The sequence below is a fragment of the Etheostoma cragini genome, chromosome 7 (assembly GCF_013103735.1).
Source record: "Etheostoma cragini isolate CJK2018 chromosome 7, CSU_Ecrag_1.0, whole genome shotgun sequence".
NCBI classification, from domain to species: Eukaryota; Metazoa; Chordata; class Actinopteri; order Perciformes; family Percidae; genus Etheostoma; species Etheostoma cragini.
The window spans coordinates 10,953,485-10,964,196 of NC_048413.1; the positions used below are offsets into that span (position 1 = coordinate 10,953,485).

Genomic DNA, 10,712 nt, shown 5'->3' on the forward strand with positions numbered 1-10,712 from the left:
TTTTTAATTTTGTTTTTGGGTTTAAATGACAATTGAATTCCTGAATAAAAGTAATACATCAATGAAATTCATGTTCCCCAATCTCCACATTCCTTTTTGGTCTTTACCAACTTCTGAGGGAAATATCTGACTCTTTATCTGTTAAATGCGCAACTTTCTTCATCAACTAGTTGCTAACTTTGTCTGCCTGCTGTTTGGTGCCGAGCAGGTTGTGGACAGTGGATAACAGAGCGTTCTCACTGCAAACAGCGGCCTGCTAAACCAGAACAGTAAAGTTGCAGAATGAACAGCTAAACGATGAGCTCAAACTCGCTATAACGCTCCATAAACTGCTGTAGTGGAGGAGAAGTAGAAAGTTTCATGAAAAGAAAATACGAAAAGTAAGTACAAGTACCACAAATTTATGCTTAAGTACAGTTCTTGAGTAAATGTACTTAGTTGCATTCCACCACTGTTTGTAGGTTAATCACTAAGAGTGATAAACATTGTGTTCACATGGTCATTTGATGCATTGTTATTATAAAATATTGTTTATAACTGCTTTGAATTTCTTTTAAAACAGGCCATATACAGGTAATTTTAATGCTTTTATGTTCCTAACTGTCCAAGTGCACATAAATCATAGAGAGCTCAAATTTCTAACTGAATCTTGCTGCAACACTGTGTTGTTACAGTTTTAAGTAATGGCTGAATCTAAATTGTGCGTAACCACTCTATAATGTTTCTCACAGGGAGTATCTTGGGATAGACTCTGACCTCTCCTCTGGCTGTCTGAGCTTGTGGCTGACGTGGACCCCCACATATCTTCTGGCTCAACTGGGTGGTTGGTACAGTGCCAAAACATGACCCCAACTTTACAGGCCAGACACTGGGATTTCTCCCTGTGCTAAAAAAACAAAACAGTGAGAACCAGCACAAAATGACTAGGCATTAAGAATTCTTGAGTCTGAGCATTGCGTCAAGAGCTACTCTACAATAACACAGCACACTGCCAATCTCCTGCTCTGCATAACACACTCAACATGGAGATCATTGAGCTGAATTGGCAGACATATCTTGTCCTTCTCCCTTTCCGCTTGTTTATGTGAGAAACAATGCTGAAGTGGTGCACAAGCTGCCATGAACTTTGCACGAGGAGAAAATTCACAAGCAGATGGTCAACAGAGTGTTATAAAACCTGCTTTGCAGATAAGAAATCAATGGCTGTGGGCAAAAGATACAACACAAATTTTATCAACTGAAGGAAAAACTGCAATCCACATTGTTTTATTCAAATTTAAACATGAAAAAATGAAATCAAACGTTTTTTAAAAACAAGAACAGGATTTAGTAAAAGGGATACAGATTAAAGAAAGTAGGTTTTAAATTACATGTAGAGCACTGTCTTCAGCAGCTGAGATTTTAAATGACTTGAGTTTGGTGAGCAACATCCAAATAATCTACCGTGAAAACTGAGAGTATCTTTCAATCCCTCTAAAGCTTCTCACAGCCCTGCAGACAAGGTGTCCATCCTACCAACGTCAGGAATGTCTGCACCCTGCTTTCTGTCTTCAATGTTTTTTAAGAGGTCAAAGTTCAGACCTTTCAGTGACACAGTGAAGGTTGTGTGACCAAGGCAGAAGGGTATAGAGGGTTGGGAGCAGGGAAAGTAGATCTTGTTTTCAAGTGGTGACCTCGAGCAGAGCTCCCACCCCGAGTCAGTGGCCCAAGGGTGAGAGCACAGCAAAGAGGACATGGTATAAAGAGATTTGAGGGTCCAGACAGCAGAGAGAGAGAGAAAGAGCGAGGCAGCTTTTATTTACTCAGATTTTATAAACTTATATATTCACAAAACCAGAAACATCAACTTTACAAATACAGCCTTCATCGCTGGTCTTTATTCACCATGGCACCACTGATGAATTACTGGATGTGTTTGGCTGTTCTCTCGTCAACAGTGGCCGCGAGTCATGCCTTAAGAAGGTGAGACCTTTATCCCTTTATACATACCTGCCTGTTTGGCTTGAAGAAACAAGAACACAGTACAGCAGTGAGGATTAACTGTATAATTGCATTCACATAAGAGAAAAAGTCTGTCAGCAAATTAGTGACACTAAACAACAAAACCAGAAAATAGAGGAAAATTAATGCGTTTGATTGGTTCATTATAAAAGCTAATGTCTTCAGCATTGGCTTAACATGTGTTTTTGTTCATTTTTCTGGCTAGGTGCTGAGAGCAAAGCAGTCTGTGCTCCATTAAAGGCTCATTGTTATACTGGGATGATGACCAGGCATATGTATCAGATATGTAGCATTACAAATATACTTCACCTAACTTTATAGAATTTCTTTAGTCATCACTCACAGGTTATATAGTTTCTGTTACCTTAAGATGACCTTTGGCATGTATTTGTGTGTTTTGTTCCCAGAATCTCTTTGAAGAAAATGCCGTCTATCAGAGAGACGCTGAGGGAGATGAGCGTTTTGCCAGAGCAGATCATGACTGAGTTGGCCCAGAAGAGCACAGACAACCATAAAAATGGGACAGTTCCCACACCTCTCACCAACTACTTGGATGTGAGACAATATTGTTTTGTTATATAGTTAGAGGAACATTTCTGTGTTTTTTGTTCTGCGTTCACATATCTAAAGCATTCCCGGTTCCCTTGACAGTCTTTCTAAAAAGTCAAGCACTTGTCATTATTATGTGTTAATGAAGCATGTGGTAGGATATCCAGATGTACTGAGTCAAAAGTAATTGAATTTGACGTTGAAGTCTTAAACACAAGAACTGCCTACTTAAAGGTTAAAGCAGTCATTCAAAAGTCTCTAGGATGAGACTTAAAGTGCTCATATTTTGGGGTGTTATTTTGTGTCTCTGGTGCTTCCGCATGCATAAGAACTTGGAAAAAAACTATCCATGCTGTTTTGAGTGTGAGATGGTTTCTGAATATCCTCTGCCTTCAGTCTCCTGGTGAGCAGTTCAAAATCTGCACGGCTTTTTACGTCACTAGCCAAGATGAGGTTGCTAACTGTAGCACATGCTAGCGCTAGCATGCTAGATTGTTCTCAATGGCAAAACACTGCTACAACACACACTAGTTCAACATAATCTGCAAAAGAATAACTTCCATGTTCCTGTTCTGCAGGTATTCCACAAGTACCCCTTGTTTCGAAGAAGTCTCCCAGCTAATCCTGCCTTATACTGACCAAAGTTGGAGAAAGCTGATGTCTAGCTGATGTGATCTTACCTAGCTACTGCACATGTGTGACTCCCAACAAAGATAGAGTCGAAGTGAGATTTCTCGCTTTGTAGCTAAAACAAGTGAGATGTCTAATTATGTAGCTAAAACAGAAACCCAAATACACAAGGTGAAAACAGGATCTGCAGCAATGTGCAGTACAACAAAAATATGGTGTTTTTTGAAAATGAAGCCATGTAAACCTGTTCTTGTACAACCTCAAAATACAATTATGGACCTGAAAATGAGCATAATATGGGTGCTTTAAGAGTTTACTCTTCAAGAGTAAAACAGCAGCTCCAATCGCCCTTGGAATAATACTTAATAATATATTCTTTGTGCATGAGTCATATGCTCAACGTGGTATTTAATGCAGACAAATTGAATTTGTGTCTTATTGGGCAGGAAAAAAGTTTTTAAAGAAATATTCAACCAACATTAAAACAGCATAGGAATTAACTGGTTTAGGGAAGTCAAAAATGTACTGTATGTGTTTAATGTTTATCCTAAACAGACTCAGTACTTTGGGGAAATCAGCATTGGCTCTCCGGCCCAGATGTTCAACGTGGTGTTTGACACAGGCTCAGCCAATCTGTGGGTGCCCTCGCAGAGCTGCTCACCTTTCTCCACTGCCTGTTGTAAGTGTCCATGTGGATAACACATACATGCTGGAAAATGGCATTTACTTAAAGATACAATAATCAATATTTTTACACCAACAATGTTTTAAATGTGAAAACAACAGAGAATGATCACGTGAATCTGCAGTTCCCCTAAATATTTACAAAGCTTTACAGCAAAGGCTGTCTAGCCCTTACAGTAACAGCAACTATCTACATCAACTTTGCAGTTTTGGATCACTGTCACGGCTCTCATAGTCACATTATTGGCCGTAGCCAGCAGCTTTTCAACAAAATGCTCTAAACAAGTTTAAATAAATTGAGTAAATGCTATTTTCAAATTAATGATATATTGGAGGAAACTGTCCTCAATTATACTTCCCAGATGCAGGGTATTATTAGCGCTCAGATGATTTGTGAACTTTTAGACACCCACAACAGGTACGATGCCTCCAAATCTCGGACTTACGTTGAGAACGGAACCGGATTTTCTATCCAGTATGCCTCTGGAAATGTCAGGGGTTTTCTCAGCGAGGATGTGGTCGTGGTGAGTTTGTAATCAATACCCTGTAAAAAGAGAAACTAAGTTAATTTTTATGCAAATTGCTGCTTTGATTTCCTCTCACGGACTACACATCCAACAATTGACCCTCCGCTTTCCATGCAGGTGGGTGGTATCCCTGTGGTGCAGGTGTTTGCTGAAGCAACCTCTCTGTCTGCCATGCCCTTCATCTTTGCCAAGTTTGATGGTGTTCTTGGGATGGGTTACCCAAATGTGGCCATCGATGGCATCACTCCTGTGTTTGACCGCATCATGTCTCAGCATGTCCTCAAGGAACAGGTGTTCTCTGTCTACTACAGCAGGTGGGTTGAGTCCACTTACCATCTCTAGCTTCTATGTCATTTGTATTAGTCATCTGGGAAGAAGAGAAAATGTAATTTAGATACAGAAGATAATTGGAAGAAAATGTATTTAGTTATCAGCAAGAAAGTGTAGATAAGCTTTGGTAATTTTGTGTTGACTGTTAACTATGAGAATTATAAAAAGAAAACGTAGCTACTGTCAAGACTTGAATTTGATAAAAGAGGAACAAAAAGATAATATTGTCTTGTCCACACATTTCTCAAGTAATTATTTTTGAAGTATTTTTCTTGACTATTGTTGAATAAATTATATAGATGAGCTGATTTTGGATCAGGAGTGAGACAAGAGGGCGTTTTGAGAAAATACTCAATTCATTATGCTCAGTTCAGTCCAGATGAAAACTGTTAAAAATAGATGATAATGTTCCACTGGGAAGTTCTGGGGAAAGCTGAAAAATGAGAGGTCATAGGACTACACATTAGCTAAGGGAGCACGCAACCGAAGATGAAAATAACCAAAACCGCAGTTTCAACAGTGACAATGAGAACATGCCCAGCAAAAGTAGGTTGATTTATTTTTTGTTTTTAGGGACCCAAAACACTCCCCAGGTGGAGAGCTGGTCCTTGGTGGCACAGACCCAAACTACTACACTGGAAACTTTAATTACATGGACACCAGAGAGACGGGCAAATGGGAAGTTACCATGAAAGGGTAAGAGTTTTGCCAGTGTGTGTGCATGTTTTTGTATGTGTGTGTGTGTGTGTGTGAATGAGTGCGCGTGTTCAGAAACATGCCTTAATTTCCACCTCTTCTTTTGTCCTTTCAGTGTTTCTGTAGGGATGGAAATGATGTTTTGTGCAGAGGGCTGCACAGCTGTGATTGACACTGGCTCCTCTTACATCACTGGCCCAGCCTCCTCTGTGTCCATTCTGATGCAAGCCATCGGAGCACAGCTGGATGAAAGTGGAGTACGTTTTCACACACGCAACATGGTTTCCCACAAATATAATTGTCTGTGTAAAAACATATAATAACAATAATAATAATGATTCATGACCTGTCATCACCCTTTCATGTGTGTTGTTCATCAGTACAAAGTCAACTGTGACACTGTCAAGTCGTTGCCTAGTGTGACTTTCCACCTGGGTGGCCAGGAGTACTCGCTCACTCAGGAGGATTACATTTTATGGGTAAGCAGGATGATTAATGCTGGATACTCTAACTGAGGATCATTTTATTAAAATGCAGTGGGAGAACGCAATTACTCAAGTACTGCACTTACTTTGTTTTTACAAGCAAATCATGTGATCCACTTACAAAATATGTTGTAATAACAAACAGGCGTTTTCGATAATGTGGCTAATTAGACCTGCTCTAGTTGCTACATATGCTGGGATTAACACAGGATCACTTTGCACCAAAGAGAATGATGTAGCCTAATTATAATAATAACAATAATAATAATTATAATAATAATACTTTTTACTTGCAATGCACATTACATTTCAGACAGGACTTTTACTGGTGTTGCGACTTTTACTTATGTAAAGGATCTGAGAGCTTCTTCCACCTCTCTAAATAGGTTACTGTTACAGCGGTTTACAGTGGTGGAATAGTACTATACTTAAGTAAGCACATTTGAGGTACTTGTAGTTTACTTCAGTATTTCTTTTGTCTCCTATTTTAAACTTCTTTTCCACTGTATTTCAGGTGGAAAATATTGTATTAATCTCTTACAGATGATGTCAGACTTACTTTGTTTTTACAGGCAAACTATATGATCAACTTATAAAACATGTTGTCATTTATTACCACACAAGTGTTTTGAATTATGTGGCAGATTAGACCTGCGCAAGTTGCTTTGTACATTTGCTATAAATGTACATAGGATCACTACGTACTGAGAAGAATGATAGTTATAGTAGGCTCAGGTTGAATTAGGCTCAATGAGGGCGTAATTCATAGACTTTACTGTTAATTATCATACAGCAACAGTGGAAATGTAAACATGTACTTACTTAAACGTGTAATAGTTCACTTTTACTGATTTTATGTTACTGTTATAGTGGTTTGGCTTATGATGAAACTACGCGCGTGTGTGTATGTGTGTGCGTGTGTGTGTGTGTGTGTTCATGAGTGCATGAGAGAGAGACTTTACTGTTAATTATCATACAGCGACAGTGGAAATGTAAACATGTACTTACTTTTACATGTGATAGTTTACTTTTACTGATAATATGTTACTGATATAGTGGTTTGGCCTATGCTGAAACTGACTTTTCTTTGTGGCTCCAGCAATCACATATCAAAGGAGACGTCTGCACTGTCACCTTCAGGGGCTTGGATGTGCCGCCCCCTACAGGTCCCATCTGGATTTTGGGAGCCAACTTCATTGCCCGCTACTACACAGAGTTTGACCGTCGCAATAATCGGATAGGGTTTGCTACAGCAGTCTGACGGAAAGTTAAACGTCAGCCATGTTGCTCTGTTTTCTTTTTCTCTATCTTTGCTGCCATCTCCTCTTTGACCAGCCCTCCCTTTAGTTGCTTTTAAGACAAGTTGTGATCAAACTACAACGGTTTTAGCTACACAAATGGCAAAGAATAGTCCAAAGCCTATTATTTGCAAATCCTGCTTTTTGTTGTATTTGCACCAGTTGCACTGAACACCTTTGTATTTCCTTTAAATGTGTAAGCAGTGTGTGTGTGTGTGTGTGTGTGTGTGTGCGTGCGTGTGCGTGTGTGTGTGTGTGCGTGTGTGTGTGTATGTGCATGAGTGCCTGAGAGAGAGACTTTACTGTTAATTATCACACATCAACAGTGGAAATATATACATGTACTTACTTAACAAATATAAACTTGTTTACTTGTTTACTACCACCCCACCCTACCCCCACCTGCATACATTTATTGTATTATTATTTTCAATTTGGAGCCTAATCCATGAGTAAAGGGAATAAACGTTAAATGGAAGCGCAGTAGTTAAATAATAGACAGAGTTGCTTCGGTTTGCTTGTTTTTTCTCCCCCAAATAAAACTTTGTTGTTAAATTCATCACCTGAATCTTTCTCTTTGTACACCATCGTCTTCAGGAGAGAGCACAAGCTGACATGCCTCTGCAACTTTCTTTCTACGTAAAATGACTGTTTCTTATTAGCTCTTACGCCCTTAGGCAAAACTTACACAGACCAGTCAACACAAATGAATGAATGTTCACGTTATATACGTAAGTTATTTTCTGGTGTGAAAAAGCCTCAAATTTTTATTTAGCCACCCAGGAGAACATGGTTTAGGGTTGAAATCCTGTTTTCAGTATTAGTCAGGCTCATCATAAACATCTCTGAATTACAAAACTCTTTAGAAGTAAACATGCCTCTACAGGGTGAAATAAAGACTGAATCCACAAAGATTTCTTTACACAAAGTTATTTCTGCTTACATGGCAGGCAGAAGAGACACAAAGATAACAAAACAATAAAGCACAGATTCATCATGCCCTTGTCAAATCTTTTAGTCTCATTTTGTCTGAATTGTTCAGGAAAGTCCTCTTATGCTACAATGCTGTGACAGTGAGAGTGCCATATGCTTCCTTGCTCCCACATCCATGAATTGTCTGCTTTGGATTTTATCTGTTGACACTCGGCAGTGAGGTGAGGGTAGATATCTTTGCACTGGCATTTAATCAACATTATATTTAAACCACTGCAAAAACATCTCAGTACGTGTCAACTATTTAGAACTATTTAGACTGGAAACCAGCCAGAACAATCATTGTGTTTCACAAGACACGATCTATAGTATGCCTGCCAAATATTTGAAATCTTGAAATTGAAATGGTTGCCTTCTCTCCTGAACAATTGACATGTCTTACTTAACAAGACCCTGATCTACCCATCAGTATGCATATATAATTTCCTTGTTACATGTTGTAACAGTAATTCATGTAATTAAAAAATCTATCATAATTGTAAGCCTGGGAACATTGTTAATCATCCAATATAGTCCTTTTTACAATTTTGAAAGACAAAGTGTTGGCTTTCCTATTTTCTTGCACATTAGATACAGTACAAATTACATTGTTCATACATTTGTTCATCTTGGAGTAATGCACGTTCTTAATATCTTGCCAAGAGTTGGACTGGAAGACTGGCACCACTCTCATATTTGTCCCTTCAATATGAAGTTGTGGCTAGCACATAAATTCCTCTACGTGTCTTCACAAGACACGCCCTGCATAGCTAAGTGGTTAGGAAGAACGTTTGAGTTCAGACATTGAACTTGAGTGGTTCGGGTCATGTTAGCCCAACTGGTCAGGGGAGAGGACCTGAACGTGAGAGCACGTACAGTACATCTAGCCAATCTTAGCGCCTAAAGGCTATGCAGGGCATGTCTCGTCAAGAAAAGTGAGATTTATAATGAAGCGGGGGTTGAGTAGCTTGGCTTTGTACAAAACCACCTTACCAAAAGAGGTTACGCTGATTTTATTCATGTAAATGCGTGTATAAAGCTCACAAATTTACACGACACAGACCGTTCCTTAACTTGTCAAATACTGACACTTTGTCACGGCGTCAAATACCAGCACACTATGCACTAGGGCTGACAACTCTAGGTCTTTTAGTCCATCAACATGCTCTTGTACAACAACATTTTTCATTGGTCGAAAAATCACTGGTGTTACTTTCATAAGGTCACCTATCTACCAAACCATTTTTTCCCAGCTGTAAATGACAGCTACTCTTCTGAAAACACCAAGCTGGCAGCGCTAGAGAATTTTGGTGGTGCAGTACTTTTGTTCAGCTGAGACGCCTTAATGGCGGCTCGCCATGGTCGGCGGTCACCACCATGTGGGTTGGCCCAAGGTAGAGTACTTGCTCTGGATCAAAGGAAGGCTGAAGCATTTAGGTAGAGAGGAATAGAAGAAGGTAGATGTGCTTATTTCCAAAAATTTCAATGCTAACACTGAGGGTTAGCATTACAACACTGTAACTATAATTTAAGAACTATTTGGACAGGACTAGTATTACATGGGGACATCTGGTAATTTGAAATAATTGTGGAGGTCGTCTGTGATCTTAATCCTGTGCAAATCTGTCATACCAGTAATTTGTAAAGTAAAAATTCCATCGCAAATGACCCACAATGTTTTGACTGAAAATGTAAACCTTTAAAATGGCTCATAAAAAGGCCTGTGGGCTATTGTTTTCATTTGTAAAGGTTATTTTACTACAGCTGCTGGGCACTGTGGTTTTTAGCAAGTACTATTCAAACAGGAGTAAATAGTGATTTTTATTGGGGACTGTTTCCCCGGCAGAATAATACACACTTGGTGCTCTAATGTTTATTTACTTCAGCATCACGATGCAACTGCAATGGTTTGGTATAAAAAAAATACTCATTACACAGAATGGCCCTATCCAGATTCATATTGTTATACATTTTATTTTATTTAGTTCAAAATTAAATGTTTAATATTTTCTCTAAAAGGTCAACTCACAAAGTAACTAGTTACAGCACCTCAGAATTGAACATTCTTGACCATTTAACATTTATATGCATTTATTTATGTATATGAATGCACTTACGTCCTCCCAATGATTAATTTCTAAACTGTGAAATCAGTACATTTCAAGAACAGTAGGACTTCTTTTTCCCTCTTTGTTGGAGACCATTGACCTATGAGAAGAATTAAGAAAAGCTCTTCATCAGACTTGTTTTGTAGAGTTGCCATGTTGACCCTTGTTTCAATGCAAATTGCCTCCCAGGCATAGAGCTTTTAGAACGAGAACAGATTTTGTATGCTCCCACTAGGTTTATTTTCCTAATTTGTAATTTTAACAATTCCCTAAGAAGACCTATGTTGAACATGAATACATTGTCCAATCTACAACCCAGAAGGCAATTTGCCACAACACATGTGTAGAGACCATTATTTTGTCACATTTTGTAGAGGTGGGCGGTCTTTAAAAAGGGTTGTCTTTCAGTTGCAACAGTTAGTCTAGGTTTGA

General features: G+C 38.8%; 1 protein-coding gene across 1 annotated transcript; it reads left to right on the plus strand.

Annotated features, from left to right (window-relative positions):
* The first annotated feature begins 1,692 nt into the window (after positions 1 to 1,692).
* On the plus strand, positions 1,693 to 7,445 carry ren (renin). Its single transcript, XM_034877122.1, has 9 exons — positions 1,693 to 1,962; positions 2,409 to 2,556; positions 3,736 to 3,859; positions 4,270 to 4,388; positions 4,509 to 4,705; positions 5,295 to 5,417; positions 5,533 to 5,674; positions 5,798 to 5,896; positions 7,002 to 7,445. Exons 1-9 carry the CDS (start codon positions 1,886 to 1,888, stop codon positions 7,161 to 7,163), a joined length of 1,191 nt encoding a protein of 396 aa, XP_034733013.1. The 5' UTR covers positions 1,693 to 1,885; the 3' UTR covers positions 7,164 to 7,445.
* Positions 7,446 to 10,712: the final 3,267 nt, after the last annotated feature.

Coding starts and splice junctions, on each gene's coding strand:
- ren (XM_034877122.1), top strand. CDS start 1,886: ATGGCACCACTGATGAATTACTGGATGTGTTTGGCTGTTCTCTCGTCA. Junction 3,860..4,269: donor ACCTTTCTCCACTGCCTGTT/GTAAGTGTCCAT, acceptor GTGAACTTTTAG/ACACCCACAACAGGTACGAT. Junction 5,418..5,532: donor TGGGAAGTTACCATGAAAGG/GTAAGAGTTTTG, acceptor TTGTCCTTTCAG/TGTTTCTGTAGGGATGGAAA.